This window comes from Neofelis nebulosa, chromosome 10, assembly GCF_028018385.1.
Source record: "Neofelis nebulosa isolate mNeoNeb1 chromosome 10, mNeoNeb1.pri, whole genome shotgun sequence".
In the NCBI taxonomy this organism is placed as follows: Eukaryota; Metazoa; Chordata; class Mammalia; order Carnivora; family Felidae; genus Neofelis; species Neofelis nebulosa.
The window spans coordinates 6,079,350-6,096,833 of record NC_080791.1 but is presented as its reverse complement, the minus strand read 5'-3'; the positions used below and the strand labels follow the sequence as shown (position 1 = coordinate 6,096,833).

The window sequence follows — 17,484 nt, the reverse complement described above, 5'->3', positions numbered from 1 at the left end:
TAGAAATCACGTCTAACATGAACGATGAGATCCCTAATGGTAAATGTGAATTGCCCTGTTCCCTTTAATCATAAATTCTATCTTTTTTTTTTTTCTTTCACAGTTGCATCTATCTTAAACTTTAAGGACACAAGGACTTAAATTACTTTAATATATACCAAATAATTCCTTAATGCATCAATTCTACAATGATATTTTTATTTCTTTAGAATAAGTTTTTTGTTGTTTTACCTTTTTCTGTTACTTGACCATAGTTAGTATCAAGAACCTAAGGGCCAAAATGAGCATTTAAATTTGTGTTTTCAATATTTACAGACAGTCTAGCTTTTAAATAGAAGAGCATATTGTAGATATTATGAAAAACCTTGTTTCCTAGTGAGATTTAAAAAGCTCAATCGTGGGGTGCCTGGGTGGCTCAGTTGGTTAAGCATCTGACTTCGCTCATGATCTTGCGGTTTGTGAGTTAGAGCTCCCCGTGGGGCTCTGTGCTGACAGCTCAGAGCCTGGAACCTGCTTCGGTTTCTGTGTCTCCCTCCCTCTCTCTCTCTGTCCCTCCCCTGCTCATGCTCTGTCTCTCAAAAATAAATAAATGTTAAAAAAAAATAAAAAACTCAATTGTGTTCAAATAATATTGAAGTAAATATTGTTTTATTTGCTGTTGGTAACTGTAGTGGATAAAATGTACCATGATTTTTATCTTGGTCTTTATTTTTGTATTTTCCTATGTCATGTGCCTCTAGTGTTCTTATTTATGAATATAAGGATTGGGAATTTTAGGATCTCATAAATGGCTATGGACAGAATTATTTGTATTTAGAAACTGTAAGTTTTGTATGTGACTGTTTTAATTTGGTTTCCCACAGCACAATGGAAAGAGTTGGGGCTTCAGGCCTTACCTCCAGGCCTCATGGTAGTAGAAGAAATTATTTCTTCTGAGGATGAGAAAATGCTTTTGGAAAGTATTAACTGGACAGAAGATACAGGCAATCAAAATGGTAAGTAAACTTTTAAAATGTGTTATTTAAATGTCTCTGCAGGGGCGCCTGGGTGGCTCAGTCGGTTGAGCGGCCGACTTCGGCTCAGGTCATGATCTCGCAGTCTGTGAGTTCGAGCCCCACATCGGGCTCTGTGCTGACTGCTCAGAGCCTGGAGCCTGTTTCAGATTCTGTGTCTCCCTCTCTCTCTGCCCCTCCCCTGTTCATGCTGTGTCTCTCTCTGTCTCAAAAATAAACTTAAAAAAAAAAAAATTTTTTTTAAATGTCTCTGCAAAATGCCACGTTACTGCTCCTTCTTTCCTCCTCCTCCTTTGCTTTATTAAACCTTCTAATATTTCCTCAAAATTATTGGAAGTAGCCTAGATCTAATATTAGGCAAGTCATACTAATAATTCTTAGGAGCATTAATCATAAATGACATTTATATAACTATCAATTTTAAGCTCCAAACTAATTAATATTTATTAGCTAACTTTTGTAGAGCTAACACAGATAAGCCCTTTCACATGTATTATCTTAGTTGATCCTCTCCCCTCTAAGGCACATTTCCTGTGAGGGATCACCAGTTCACAATGCAGGAAGAGCCTCCTGGAGAGTCTTGCAAATTAGTTACCCTGACTCTTTCCGGATCTTTAATGGTCTTGTGATTGGCAGTGTTTGTGTTTACCTCTTTAAAGTTGACTGGAGTGAAAAAAGGGATTGTCACAATTTTAGACTGAAAATGTAGCAGAGATGAGGTAGAGTGGTTCATTTTATTAACGACAATAATTTAGCAGTTAGCAAAAATTACTATTACTAAGGGAATCTTTACTCACAATTTTGACTTCGAATATACAAAGAAATGCAATTCTTTTTCTCTCAAGTATTTTATTTTCTTCTCTTCGTATAGTTCAAAAATCTTTAAAGCACAGAAGAGTAAAGCACTTTGGTTATGAATTCCACTATGAAAACAACAATGTGGATAGAGGCAAGCCATTACCTGGGGGTAAGTAATTGTGAATCGGTGGCAAATGCTGAGTCAGAAAAGAAAGATTTAATCTATTGGAAGGATGTCATAGTATGTTTCATTTGTCATTTCTAGGTAAACTGGTGAGATAACTGGTTAAATTTAAAACATTTATTTATTTATTTATTTATTTTTTTATTTATTTATTTATTTATTTTTGGGACAGAGAGACACAGAGCATGAACGGGGGAGGGGCAGAGAGAGAGGGAGACACAGAATTGGAAACAGGCTCCAGGCTCCGAGCTGTCAGCACAGAGCCCGACGCGGGGCTCGAACTCACAGACGCGAGATCGTGACCTGGCTGAAGTCGGCCGCTTAACCGACTGCGCCACCCAGGCGCCCCAAATTTAAAACATTTAAATTACATACGTAGTGCAGTTTTGTTATCAGACCTGGATACATATAGCCAGGGCTGAAGTCCCTCTTGAACACCATCCTTATTCGCATACCTTGGGAGTAGTACTGTTAACCGGCTAGTACATTTTATTCCAGTCCTGTAACAAATGAGTTTACATCCCACCAGGGACACCTGTAAAGGTAGATAGTTGTTAGTATGTCATACTCACTATGTTGTGGTTATATGTGGTATGTTCACATATTACGTGTATCCTTCTGCTTGTTCTTTTCCCTTCGTTAAATGTCTGGGAGATCTAATACAGCTTTTTAATTTTATTCAGTGTTTAGCGGTAGCTTATTCAGTTAGTTCCCTGTTGGTAGACATTTAGGTTGTTTCTAGTTGTTAGCTGTTATAAATAGTGCTGCTGTGAGTGTCTTTGTGCCCGCCTGTCATGCAGTAAGCCAGGAGAAGTAGAATAGTTGGATCGAGGTTGTGTTCATTTAAAAATGTTAGTAGATACTGAAAAATTGCCCCCTAAAGCAGCTGTGCCGACATATTCTTACCAAGCGTGCACCTCCTCTCCCACCCGCCACGCCAATATTTGATGCTGTAAAACTTTTAACTTTCTGTTATTTTTGACTCCAGTGAAAGTAAGTTGGTTCTACTTTGAAAGCTGTGTTTTGTTTTTGTTTTTTAAATATTTTATTTTTTAAAGTAATCTCTGTACCTAACGTGGGGCTTGAACTCACAACCCGGAGATCAAGAGTCTCATGGTCTTATCAGCTGAGCCAGCCAGGTGCCCTGAAAACTGTGTTTTTCTAAAGGGAAATGACTTGGAATAACTAAGTTAAATTTAAATTTAATTTAAAATAATTAAAATAATTTAAAAAGAGCGGTCAGGCTAATGTCTAGTATATAATAGTAACTTTTATAATCTTCTTGCTGTTTTACAAAATACCAAAATTGTCAGCACAAGTGTTCTTTTGGATACTTTATTGATTAAAATCAATAAAATAACTTCAGAAGCTTCTTGAGAAGGTTTTGTTTTTATTTTGTTTTGCGTTATGGGTTTATTGCTGCATTTGGATCTGACTGCGAAATTAAAAGCTGTGTGATTTTTCTCACAGTGACTTTATTCTTGAGTAAAACATGCAAAGTAAATATTTTAATATGTTTCACCTTTATGATTACCGACATCAGGTCTTCCTGACATTTGTGATAGCATTTTGGAGAAATGGTTGAAAGAAGGTCACATTAAACACAAACCCGATCAGTTGACTGTAAACCAGTATGAACCTGGACATGGTGAGTGCTTCTTCTTTTAATACTCCAACCACATAGTTCATAACGAAGTAGAGTACGTAACTCCCGAAAATCAAAGATACTATTTTTTATCTTAAACTATCTCTTCATAGTAATTTGCTTGTGTTTGTTACATATAAGGCAAACATTAATCCCTTGAGGAACTTGCTTCTCAAAGTGTAGGTAAGCAGGCTGACATAGTTGCTGTGTGATTTTTTTTTTTTTTTTTTTTTTTTTGTGATTTCTTTTTTTGTTCACTCACTTCTCTACGTTTCATTTAGAGAGAGGGGAGATTGTTTTAAAGACATAGGAGACAAGTGTGATAGAGATTCCAAATAATTTACAGATACCTGGTCTCTCTCTTCTTTCCCCTCAGAACGTGAAGACAATTCTAGGATGGAACGTCAGTGAAAAAATCTTAGGGTCCTGATTTTTTTGCATTTATTAGCATCTTCATTTGATGTTTGTAGTAACGAAATGGTCTTTTTTTTTTTTTTTTTTTTAACGTTTATTTATTTTTGAGACAGAGAGACAGAGCATGAATGGGGGAGGGGCAGAGAGAGAGGGAGACACAGAATCGGAAGCAGGCTCCAGGCTCTGGGCCATCAGCCCAGAGCCCGACGCAGGGCTCAGACTCATGGACCGCGAGATCGTGACCTGAGCTGAAGTCGGACGCTTAACCGACTGCGCCACCCAGGCGCCCCTGTAGTAACGAAATGGTCTTAAGGATCTGACTAATGTCAGACATTGCGGGGTTTTGGTTTTTTTCCTGCTTTTATCACAATGTATTATAATTGCCTGTTTACCTATCAGTGTTTCTGTTGGTCTGTATGTTTCTTGAGGACAGGGGTACATCTTACTTGTTTTATGTACTCATACCATGTGGCAAAGTTCCTTTTTCTAGGAAATATTCAGTTAACATAGATGAGAAATGGGTAGAGGAAGCCGCATGTTAATTATTGATAGGCTTGGTCCTTACACCTGGCTGTCGCTTTTGCCCTGCGTGTACTTGGGGATCCAGTGTTCAAGGAGAATGTGACTTTGGTATTTATCTTTCACACCTTTCTCTCGGGCTGGGACCAGGTAAATGTCCTAGGTCAGCAGTGACTCTCACGTTTTGGTTTCAGAATTAAGTGCCAGTGGCACTTCATCATGAAGTTGAGATATTTTTAGTTGAGATTTAGTTTGATTTTGTTTAGTCACATTCACCCTAAATGTTTCCTTTTAACTAAAATTATCCTACACTCCCGATTATCACACAGTGTTCTCAACCATAGTAATGAGAGGCTGTATTTAGAGTCATCTTAAATCTGCTAAAAGGAAAAATGAACTGACATGTTATTTTATTTTCTGTCCCAGGAATTCCTGCTCATATTGACACACATTCTGCTTTTGAGGATGAGATTGTTTCTCTCAGTCTGGGGTCAGAGGTAAATGTTCACACATTTTTATTAGCTATCTACAACTCTATTACCTTATCGGATGCCAGGAAAACCCCTGTAATTTGATTTTTCACACATTTCACCTGAAGCCCTTGACTACAATCCAGACTGGCCTTACCCATGCAGCACTGCCATCTAGTGGCGGAAGGCGGTAGCTGCCGGCCACGCAGAAAGGAAACAAAACAGAAATGTGCGTGTCCAGAATTTTGATGCTTTTTCACATATATTAAGTGATTTGGTCTCTTCACGACACCTGAGCAGTACACGGTAATATCCTCATTTTTACAGATAAAGAATAAGTGGCTCATGTGTATTCATTGACTTGTTCGTATCGCTGTACTTTACTTGAACTGCTAAAGAAGATGTGAAAAGTGTGATTTCCAGTGATGGTTGCAAACTGCAGATAGAGTTTTAGTTAAAAATCAGAACTTTAAGTCCAGAAGAACCCTTAACATATGAGGTCATCTGATCTACCTAGAGGTTGCTTCAAAATCTAATTTTGTTGCTGAGGGCCGATACTATTGACTAGGGTTTTTTGTTTGTTTGTTTGTTTGTTTGTTTGTTTGTTTAAAGGATATTTATTTTGAGAGAGAGAGAGAGAAAGAGAGAGTGAGCGAGAATCCCAAGCAGGCTCCGGGCTGTCAGCACAGAGCCTGATGCGGGGCTGGAACTCATGAACTGTGAGATCATGACCTGGGCCAAAACCAAGAGTCAGACACTTAACTGAGCCACCCAGGTGGCCCAAGTGCTTTAGCTTGTTAACCCATGCTGAGCTCGTGTGATCATGTTGATTCTGGGACAAGCAAGCTGGTGTCATTTGATGAGACGGAACCACTGTATCAGCTACATGTGTGGATTTTTTATTAAATGCTTTAAAAGGTAATGAGGATGGGTAGGAAAAAGAAAAAGGTCTTCTTTGTCTAGCTTATTTTTATCTTGTTAATACTGGCTTATGGCTCTAGGGGATCAGTAAAGAACATCTTTGTCCTTTCCTCTCAACTGTGTACTGAACTGATAAAGGAGACATAACTGGAGATCAGACTGTCCTAGATCTGTAGCCGTGTTCGTGTTAATACTTCCCCTTTGAGTTAAGAGACACGTCGTCCTTGTCCCTGGCACAGCCAGATGGCTGGACACCTTCCTCATAGAGTCAGAGACTTCCCCTAAAACAGGACTTGGAGGAGCATATATTGGGTTCTGCAAGCCAGCTAGATCTGAAAGAGAGAGGAAAGAGCTCAGCCAGATGCATGGCCCCAGGCAAGCCACTCAGTGGAAGCCAGGCCTTCTCTCCTGGGAAGTTAGGGGTGGGAGTGGGGTGGGGAGGAAAGCCTGGTATGTTCTATACTTTCACTCCAGGGGACATTCCCTCCCCTCCTGGGGAAATAGGAGGACTGGGAACTAAGTGTCCCCCCACAGCCGAAAGTTGTAGAGAAGGGACAACGTGCCCCTTACCTGCACAGATAATCTGCTGTAATTGTTGTCTCCACTTGGTGTCTCTGAAGGCACATAACTGTTAGCTGCCAGTTTGCATGGTGGGGATCTTGGTTACAGCTGGCCTGGTAAGAGCAGGAAAACATCCATGTTATACATTATGACAAGAACAGCAGATTTTCAGCAGATTGTAAATGAGTTTTTGAGGGGTAGAGAATCTTTCTAACTTGGGGAAAAATATTCACTCGACAGGTAAGTTTGTCATGCTATTTAAAAAGTTGACTGTATTTGGAGCCCTTTGTTTCATATGAAAAATGGCATTAACATCAGCTCTTGCCTGACTGAAGGACTGGGGGCTAGCGTATGCGGACTGCGTTCTAACTCTGAGCACTGGGTACATGTAGAGACATCTTACTAAGGGGGAGCTACTTCTGGGGCTCCTTTCTGGAAGATGTATCAAAAGGAAGGTTACATTCCCATGGCCTCAAAATAAGATTTCCAGTGGTCACCAGAAAAGTGACCTCAGCTTTTCCTCTTGAATTTACCCACTGTCACACCTGGGTCGTGTGCTGTTTGCTTTTTCCTAGTGTGCAATTGCTGGTTCTTTACCCCCGACCTGGAACTGGCTCCCAGACTTCTGTCCTTTTTTTCCTCTATGTTCTCAGCCTTGACATCCTTAATTGTTGTAAGAAATTTATTACAGTGTCTACCCCAGTAATAATTTGTCAGCATAACCTTTTTTTTTTTAGTGTTTGTTTTGTTTGTTTCTCCTTGCCCAAAATCTTTGAGATTATATTTAGCTCTTGACTTGCTTGCTTTTCCTAGAAAATTTCTGAGAACTCCTAATATTTTTGAGTATAATTGACTTACAATATTATATTGAGTTCAGGTGTAATGTAATGATTTGATATTTACGTATATTACAAACTGATCAGCCATAGCAAGTCTGGTTACCTTCTGTCACCCTGCAAAGTCAATATGTATCACATCAAGATTCATGGAAAGACTGTCCAGACGGTTACCACAGTGGGCACAGATCGCTGCTGGAATTAAACACAGAGATATTTACAGAAGCACTAATTTTATAAGAAGTTGGTTTATCCGTAAATATTTTTCATATTGGTTTCTTTTTTTCTTTTAAGATTTTTATCTTATTTTAAAAAATTTTAACATTTTTTTCAAAGTTTATTTATTTATTTTGAGAGAGGGGGAGAGAGAGGGAGAGAGAGGGAGAGAGAGCACATGTGAGCAGGGGAGGGGCAGAGAGAGAGACAGAGAGAGACAGAATCTAAAGCAGGCTCCAGGCTCTGAGCTGTCAGCACAGAGCCCGATGAAGGGCTCAAACCCACGGACTGTGAGAGCATGACCTGAGCCGAAGTCGGACGCTCAACCGACTGAGCCACCCAGGTGCCCTGGGACAGTTGTTTTCGTTATAGTACAGTCAACATGGCATTGGGCCACATCTTCATTTTTCTTTTTATCCAGTGTGTCCCTAACATTCAGAACTTCTGTGGATGAGTAGGTCTGCTGGTTTGTGGGCCAGAAATAAATGCTTTCCCTTACTTGGTCATGTTCATTTTTATAATCAAATTCTGTTTTCACTTAAGTATTTTCTCAAACTTGTGTTCGGAAGATTCCTATATTTGTGTAATTTTCTCATCTTACAAGGTCTCTTGGGAGCCAAAATTCCCTTTTGTCAGTTGGGCAAATGAGGGTCTGCTGACAGTTTTTAAAGTGTACTCTTTATCTCCTTTATATGCAGTAATATTCGTGCCCTTACAGTAAGGATAATGGCAAAGAGATATGTCTATTTTGGCCAGTAATCTGCTAACAGAGTCTGTTTCGTGGTGCGACATCATCAAATAGAACATTTTGTTGTATTTGAGGTCTTCTAAGTACCAATTCTTGGATCTTTTCAAGGTAGAATTAGTACATTTGCTTTGTAGCAAGATAGCAGCATTATTGTCACTCCAGGTATGTAGAACTAGAATAAAATTTATCAGTTGAGTGCAGAAAACTACAATAGAGTCAATTTTAGGAGATGTAGTTGGATCCACTGGTTGGCTGCTTATTGAGAAGTCACTGACTTGGGGATAATATTAGTAAAGATACATATGTATTGTAAACATTTTGTTTTACCTCACATATAAATTTACTCACCAGTATTTTGATGTAGGGCCTTTCTGTGAGAGTCCACAGTCTGCCTTGTCTTTACAGTTTTCATTCCTTTAAAGTGAAGCAAAAGCTTAAAGACATCTATGGAACCTTCCATAGGTTTTAGGTTTTTTAAGGTTTTAGGTTTTGATGTTTTTATTTCTAAGGTTTTATTATTGAACTGTCACATCTGTTACAACGTTTATTATTTTGCCCACTTCTACTGAGTCTTTCAACAGCATTCAACCTGATTTATAGAGAAAAAAACCTATCTTAAGTCAGTTTCATCGGTTTGCATAACAGATGATTAAATCGAGTAACCGCAGAACATTTGTGGATGTCACAGAGTGCTTCACTTGCTCAGGTACAGCCCAGCCGGTGAGAGTAGAGGTCCGAGAGCGTGTCGGAGAGTTGCCGAGGATCAGCAGACACTCAGGGCGTGAGTGTACTTTCTAGAAGTAATGGAGCCTGTTGGTTGGTCAAATAGATAACCTCTTAAAAGAGCTTTTATTTTTATGTTTTTAAATTTTGTTTTTTATTTTTTAAACTTTACATCCAAATTAGTTAGCATATAGTGCGACAATGATTTCAGGAGTGGATTCCTTAGTGCCCCTTACCCATTCAGCCCATCCTCCCTCCCACACCCCCTCCAGTAACCCTCACTTCTCCATATTTATGAGTCTCTTCTCTTTTGTCCCCCTTCCTGTTTTTATATTATTTTTGTTTCCCTTCCTTTATGTTCATCTGTTTTGTCTCTTAAAGGCCTCATATGAGTGAAGTCATCTGATATTTGTCTTTTTCTGATGGACTAATTTCACTTAGCTAATACCCTCCAGTTCCATCCACGTAGCTGCAAATGGCAAGATTTCATTCTTTTTGATTGCCAAGTACTACTCCATTGTATATATATACCACATCTTCTTTATGCATTCCTCCATCGATGGACATCTGGGCTCTTTCCATACTTTAGCTATTGTTGATAGTGCTGCTATAAACATGGGGGTGCATGTGTCCCTTCAAAACAGCACACCTGTATCCCGTGGATAAATGCCTAGTAGTGCAATTGCTGGGTCCTAGGGTAGTTCTATATTTAGTTTTTTGAGGAACCTCCATATGGTTTTCCAGAGTGTCTGCACCAGCTTGCACTGCCACCAACAGTGCAAAAGGGATCCTCTTTCTCCGCATCCTCACCAACATCTGTTGTTGCCTCAGTTGTTCATGTTAGCCATTCTGACAGGTGTGAGGTGGTATCTCATTGTGGTTTTCATTTGTATTTCCCTGGTGATGAGTGATGTGGAGCATTTTTTCATGTGTCGGTTGGCCATCTGGATGTCTTCTTTGGAGAAGCGTCTATTCATGTCTTTTGCCCATTTCTTCACGGGATTATTTGTTTTTTGGTGTTGAGTTTGATAAGTTCTTTTTTTTTTTTTTTTTTTTTTAATTTTTTTTCAACGTTTTTAATTTATTTTTGGGACAGAGAGAGACAGAGCATGAACGGGGGAGGGGCAGAGAGAGAGGGAGACACAGAATCGGAAACAGGCTCCAGGCTCCGAGCCATCAGCCCAGAGCCTGACGCGGGGCTCGAACTCACGGACCGCGAGATCGTGACCTGGCTGAAGTCGGACGCTTAACCGACTGCGCCACCCAGGCGCCCCGAGTTTGATAAGTTCTTTATAGATTTTGGATACTAACCCTTTATCTGATATGTCATTTGCAAATATCTTCTCCTATTCTGTTGGTTGCCTTTTAGTCTTTCTGATTGTTTCCTTCGCTGTGCAGAAGCTTTTTATTTTGATGAGGTCCCAGTAGTTCATTTTTGCTTTTGTTTCCCTTGCCTCCGGAGATGTGTTGAGTAAGAAGTTGCTGCGGGCAAGATCTAAGAGGTTTTTTCCTGCTTTTTCTTCGAGGATTTTGATGGCTTTCTGTCTTTTTTTTTTAATATTTAATGTTTATTTATTATTGACAGAGAGAGACAGAGCATGAGTGGGGGAGGGGCAGAGAGAGAGGGAGACACAGAATCTGAAACAGGTTCCAGGCTCCGAGCTGTCGGCACAGAGCCCGACGCAGGGCTTGAACTCACGGACAGCGAGATCATGACCTGAGCCGAAGTCGGAGGCTCAACTGACTGAGCCACCCAGGCGCGCCCGATGGCTTTCTGTCTTACATTTAGGTCTTTCATCCATTTTGAGTTTATTTTTGTGTATGGTATAAGAAAGTGGTCCAGGTTCATTCTTCTGCATGTCGCTGTCCAGTTTTCCCAGCACCACTTGCTGAAGAGACTGTCTTTATTCCATTGAATGAATATTCTTTCCTGCTTTGTCAAAGATTAGTTGGCCATACAGTTGTGGGTCCATTTCTGGGTTCTCTATTCTGTTCCGTTGATCTGAGTGTCTGTTCTTGTGCCAGTACCATACTGTCTTGATGATTACGGCTTTGTAGTATAGCTTGAAGTCTGAGATTGTGATGCTTCCTGCTTTGGTTTTGTTTTTCAAGATTGCTTTGGCTCTTTGGGGTCTTTTCTGGTTCCATACAAATTTTAGGATTGTTTGTTCTAGCTCTGTGAAGAATGCTGGTGTTATTTTGATAGGGATTGCATTGAATATGTAGATTGCTTTGGGTAGTATCGCCATTTTAACAATATTTGTTCTTCCTATCCAGGAGCATGGAATCTTTTTCCATTTTTTGGTGTCCTCTTCAATTTCTTTCATAAGCTTTCTATAATTTTCAGTGTATAGATTTTTCACCTCTCTGGTTAGATTTATTCCTAGGTATTTTATGGGTTTTTTGTGCAACTGTAAGTGGAATCGAGTCCTTGATTTCTCTTTCTGTCGCTTCATTGTTCGTATATAGGAATGCAGCCGATTTCTGTGCATTGATTTTATACCCTGCAACTTTGCTGAATTCATGAATCAGTTCTAGCAGTTTTTTGGTGGAATCTTTTGGGTTTTCCATATAGAGTATCATGTCATCTGCGAAGAGTGAAAGTTTGTCCTCCTCCTGGCCGATTTGGATGCCTTTTATTTCTTTGTGTTGTCTGATTGCAGAGGCTAAGACTTCCGATACTATGTTGAATAACAGTGGCAAGAGTGGACATCCCTGTCTTGTTCCTGACCTTAGGGGGAAAGCTCTCAGTTTTTCCCCATTGAGGATGATATTAGCGTTGGGTCATTCATATGTGGCTTTTATGATCTCAAGGTATGATCCTTCTATCCCTACTTTCTTGAGGGTTTTTATTTTTATTTATTTATTTAAAAAACATTTTTTTTAATGCTTTTTATTTATTTTGAGACAGAGAGAGACAGAGCATGAGCAGGGGAGGGGCAGAGAGAGGGAGACACAGAATCCGAAGCAGGCTTCAAGCTGTCAGCAGCACAGAGACGCGGGGCTTGAACTCACAAACTGTGAGATCATGACCTGAGCTGAAGTCGGACGCTTAACCGACTGAGCCACCCAGGCACCCCTCTTGAGGGTTTTTATCAAGAAAGGATACTGTATTTTGTCAAATGCTTCCTGTGCATCTATTGAGAGGATCATATGGTTCTTGTCCTTTCTTTATTGACGTGATGCATCATGTTAATTGTTTTGCAGATATTGAACCAGCCCTGCATCCCAGGTATAAATCCCACTTGGTCGTGGTGAATATTTTTTTTAATGTATTGTTGGATCCCGTTGACTAATACCTTGTTGAGGATTTTTGCATCCATGTTCATCAGGGAAATTGGTCTATAGTTCTCCTTTTTAGTGGGTATCTGTCTGGTTTTGGAATCAAGGTAAGGCTGGCTTCATAGAAAGAGTTTGGAAGTTTTCCTTCCATTTCTATTTTTTGGAACAGCTTCAAGAGAATAGGTGTTAACTCTTCCTTAAATGTTTGGTAGAATTCCCCTGGAAAGCCATCTAGCCCTGGACTCTTGTTTTTTGGCAGATTTTTGATTATTAATTCGATTTCCTTACTGGTTATGGGTCTGTTCAAGTTTTCTTTTTCTTCCTGCTTCAGTTTTGGTAGTATATATGTTTCTAGGAATTTGTCCATTTCTTTCAGATTACCCATTTTATTGGCATACAATTGCTCATAATCTTTAAAAAAATTTTTTTTAATGTTCACTTATTTTTGACACAGAGAGAGACACACAGCATGAGCGGGGGAGGGGCAGAGAGAGAGGGAGACACAGAATCCGAAGCAGGCTCCAGGCTCTGAGCTGTCTGCACAGAGCCTGATGTGGGGCTTGAGCCCACAAACAGCGAGATCATGACCTGAATGGCAGTCAGACACTTAACCGACTGAGCCACCCAGGTGCCCCGATAATATTCTCTTATTATTGTTTTTATTTCTGTTTTTTTGGTTGTGATCTCTCCTCTTTCATTCTTGATTTTATTTATTTGGGTCCTTTCCTTTTTCTTCTTGATCAAACTGGCTAGTGGTTTATCAGTTTTGTTAATTCTTTCAAAGAACCAGCTTCTCATTTCACTGATATGTTCTACTGTCTTTTTGGTTTCGATAGTATTAATTTCTGCTCTAATCTTTATTATTTCCTGTATTCTGCCTGTTTGGGGTTTTATTTGCTGTTCTTTTTCCAGCTCCTTAAGGCGTATGATTAGGTTGTATATCTGAGATCTTTCTTCCTTCTTTAGGAAGGCCTAGATTGCTATATACTTTCCTCTTATGACTGCCTTTGCTGAGTCCCAGAGGTTTTGGGTTGTGGTGTTATCATTTTCATTGACTTCCATATACTTTTTACTTTCCTCTTTAACTGCTTGGTTAGTCCATTCATTCTTTAGTAGGATGTTCTTCCGTCTCCAAGTATTTGTTACCTTTCCAAATTTTTTCTTGTGGTTGATTTCTTGTTTCATAGTGTTGTGGTCTGAAAATATGCACGGTATGATCTTGATCTTTTTGTACTTACTTAGGGCTGATTTGTGTCCCAGTACATGGCCTATTCTGGAGAATGTTTCATGTGCACTGGAGAAGAATGTATATTCTGCTGCTTTAGGATGAAATGTTCTGAATATATCTGTTAAGTCCATCTGGTCCAGTGTGTCATTCAAAGCCATTGTTTCCTTGTTGGTTTTTTGATTAGATGATCTGTCCATTGCAGTGAGTGGGGTGTTGAAGTCTCCTACTGTGATGGTATTATTGTCGATGAGTTCCTTGATGTTTGTGATTCATTGATTTATATATTTGGGTGCTCTCACATTTGGCACATAAATGTTTACAATTGTCTGGTCTTCTTGGTCTATAGATCCCTTGATTATGATATAATGCTCTTCTGCATCCCTTGATACAGTCTTTATTTTAAAGTCTAGCTTGTCTGATATAAGTATGGCTACTCCAGCTTTCTTTTGTTGGCCATTAGCATGATAGGTGGTTTTCCATCCCTTTTCAATCTGAAGGTGTCTTCAGGTCTAAAGTGGGTCTCTTGTAAACAGCATATAGATGGATCTTGTTCTTTTAACCATTCTGTTACCCTGTGTCTTTTGATTGGAGCATTGAGTCCATTGACGTTTAGAGTGAATACTGAAAGATATGAATTTGTTGCCATTATGATGCTTGTAGAGTTGGAGTTTCTGGTGGTGTTCCCTGGTCCTTTCTAATCTTTTGTTGCTTTTGGTATTTATTTATTTATTTATTTATTTATATATATTTTCATCTTTTTTCTCTCAGAGAGTCCCCCTTAAAATTTCTTGCAGGGCTGGTTTAGTGGTCACAAACTCCTTTAATTTTTGTTTGTCTGGGAAACTTTTTATCTCTCCTTCTGTTTTAAATGAGAGCCTTGCTGGATAAAGAATTCTTGGCTGCTTATTTTTCTGATTCAGCACACTGAATATATCCCTCCACTCCCTTCTGGCCTGCCAAGTTTCTGTGGATAGGTCTGCTGCAAACCTGATCTGTCTTCTCTTGTATGTTAGGGACATTTTTCCCTTGCTGCCTTCAGGATTCTCTCCTTGCCTGAGTATTTTGTGAGTTTGACTATGATCTGCCTTGTGGATGGTCAGTTTTTGTTGAATCTAATGGGAGTCCTGGATTTTGATGTCTGTGTCTTTCCCCAGGTTAGGAAAGTTTTCCGCTATGATTTGCTCACATAACCCTTCGACCCCTATTTCTCTCTCTTCCTCTTCTGGGACCCCTATGATTCTGATGTTCCTTTTTAAGGAGTCACTGATTTCTCTAATTCTTAAATTGTGCTCTTTTGCCTTAATCTCCCTCTTTTTTCCTGCTTCGTTATTCTCTATAAATTTTGTCCTCTATATCACTGATTCTCTGTTCTGCCTTGTCCATCCATGCTTGCAGCTCAGTTATAGCATTTTTAACTTCATTCTGGCTATTTTTTCTTCTTTTATCTCTGCAGAGAGGGATTCTAATCTATTTTTGACTCCAGCTATTATTCTTATTATCGTGATTCTAAATTCTGGTTCAGACATCTTGCTTATATCTGTGTTGGTTAAATCCTTGGCTGTTGTTTCTTTGTGCTCTTTCTTTTGGGGTGAATTCTTTCGTTTTGTCATTTTGAATGGAGAAAAGGAATTAATGAGTGAGAAAAAATTGAAATTAACAAATTAAAATTAAAAAAATATTTAAATTAAAAATTAAAAACTCACACATACACAAAAATCGAATAGATGATGCTAGATCCTAGGTGTGTTTTGGTCTGGGTGTTGAAAGTGGTTTGACAGATTAGAGAAAAAAAGGGTGGTGGGAGAGAAAAAAAAGGGAAATCGTTTGAGAATTTGAAAAGATGAATACACTGAAGTAGACTAAAACAAGATGATGGGGTAAAATAGAATTTGAAAAAACATACACAAAAGTAAAGAATATAGTAGAAAAAAATTAAAGAAAAATATTTTTAATAAAAATTAAAAATAAATATGAATTTTTTTGTTTTCTGCATTTAAGAAAAAAGAAAAGAAACAAAAAAGAGAAAAAAGATAAAAAAAGAAAAAAAAGAAATTGAAAATTTGAAAAAGTGAATACGGTATAGTAGACTAAAATAAAATGATGGAAGTAAAGTAGAATTTGAAAAAATTTACATAGGGGCGCCTGGGTGGCGCAGTCGGTTAAGCGTCCGACTTCAGCCAGGTCACGATCTCGCCGTCCGTGAGTTCGAGCCCCGCGTCAGGCTCTGGGCTGATGGCTCGGAGCCTGGAGCCTGCTTCCGATTCTGTGTCTCCCTCTCTCTCTGCCCCTCCCCCGTTCATGCTCTGTCTCTCTCTGTCCCAAAAATAAATAAAAAACGTTGAAAAAAAAAATTTACATAAAAGCAAAAAATATAGTAATGAAAATTAAATAAGAATATTTTTAATAGAAATTGAAAGTAAAAATGAAGTTTTTCTCTTCATTCAAGAAAAAAAAGAAACAATAAAGAAAAAGAAAGGAAAAAAAGGAAATTGTTTGAAAATTTGAAAAGGTGAATACACTGAAGTAGACTAAAATAAAATGATGGAAGTAAAGTAGAATTTGAAAAAATTTACACAAAAGAAAAAATATAGTAATAAAAATTAAAGACATTTTTAATGAAAATTGAAAATAAAAATGAATTTTTTCTCTTTCTGTATTCAAGAAAAAGAAAAGATTTGTAAAAGAGAAAATGAAAAAGAAAGAAAATTGAATAGATGAACCTGCTAACAGATTGAAGTAGGACTGAAATTGCTTCATTTTCCCCTAGAAGTCAGTCTGTGTAGCTCTTTATAGTCCATAAATTAAGCCAGCAGTGAGGTTTGTGTTCTTGAAGAGCGAAGCTGTCCCAGTTGGGTGGGACTCGGTATAACAGCTCCGCTCTCCACTAGATGGCGCTGCTAGCCTACTGGGGTGGATTGTTGCGGCGCTCATAGGTGTGTATTCACATGCTCGGGAGCGGTGAAAATGGCGCCACCCAGCTACCCAGTGTGTTCTCCTGGATAGGCAATTGCGCACCATCGTCTGCCTTCAGCTCTTGTCCACTCCCCGCTTCTTTACTCTCTGTGGCCAGACCCCAGGCAGTACCTCTCTCCCAAGCCTTGTCTCAGATGCGGCTGTTTTCCATGGCCCCTTATGTCCAAGGTCTGTGGCTTTGACCCATTCCTCCCCTCTGCAGGAGGGTTTCACCAAGCAATGGCCAAATATAGGCTGTACCCAGGTTTGCCCGCTGGACCTTGTTGTTGCCGGTGCCCCGAGACTGCAGCCAGATGCCAGCCCGCCCCAGAAAAAGTTTGTGAGATATAGCGTAGCAGCAGCGTCTCGGGGATTATGGAAAATTGCAACCGAAATCTGGCACCAGGCTATACCCTTAACGACCTTGTCCCAGCACCAGCAAATGTGGCCACCTTCCGGGGTCTGCTGGGACCAGGTGGCTTCAGCAGTCTCTACCAAATGTCCTTCCAGCAGTGGAACTGCTTTTCCCTGTGTGGCCTGAGAACCTCCCAGACCCCACTCTGTTCCTGGGGATTTACCCTTCCCACCAGAGCACCTCCAGGTATCGAGCTGTGGAGTTGCAGCCTTTGCGCTCCCCTTGTTTACAGTCTTAATGGAATTTAAACCCTCTCCTTTCTCCTTTCTCCCTTTTTAGTTTAGTCGCTGTGGCTGTTTCCAGTTTACTTTCTCTCCAACTGCTTTTGGGGAGAGGTGCTTTTCCCATATTCTACCCCGTCCCCAGTCTCTGTCCTCTCTCTGCCCACAAAAGCAGTTCCCTACATTTTGCGGCTTCTCACTCCCCACGTTCAGCTCTCCTTGCCATGTACTTGCTGAATTCTGTGGTTCAGGTTGTGTGCATTGTTGTGTTAATTCTCCAATCAGTTTTCTAGGGTGTAGGATGGTTTAGTGTTGGTCTGGCTGTATTTCATGGACAC

At 39.6% G+C, this 17,484-nt stretch overlaps 1 protein-coding gene across 16 annotated transcripts in view; it reads left to right on the top strand.

The window, feature by feature from the left end:
• The window catches only part of ALKBH8 (alkB homolog 8, tRNA methyltransferase), a 78,507-nt gene that overhangs the window by 25,528 nt on the left and 35,495 nt on the right, over positions 1–17,484 (top strand). For all 16 annotated transcript variants that reach the window (XM_058686631.1, XM_058686640.1, XM_058686639.1 and 13 more), the window contains 4 exons: positions 864–995; positions 1,885–1,980; positions 3,539–3,643; positions 5,000–5,070. In XM_058686631.1, coding sequence (XP_058542614.1) covers positions 864–995; positions 1,885–1,980; positions 3,539–3,643; positions 5,000–5,070 — 404 coding nt within the window. The remainder of the gene's footprint in view (positions 1–863; positions 996–1,884; positions 1,981–3,538; positions 3,644–4,999; positions 5,071–17,484) is intronic.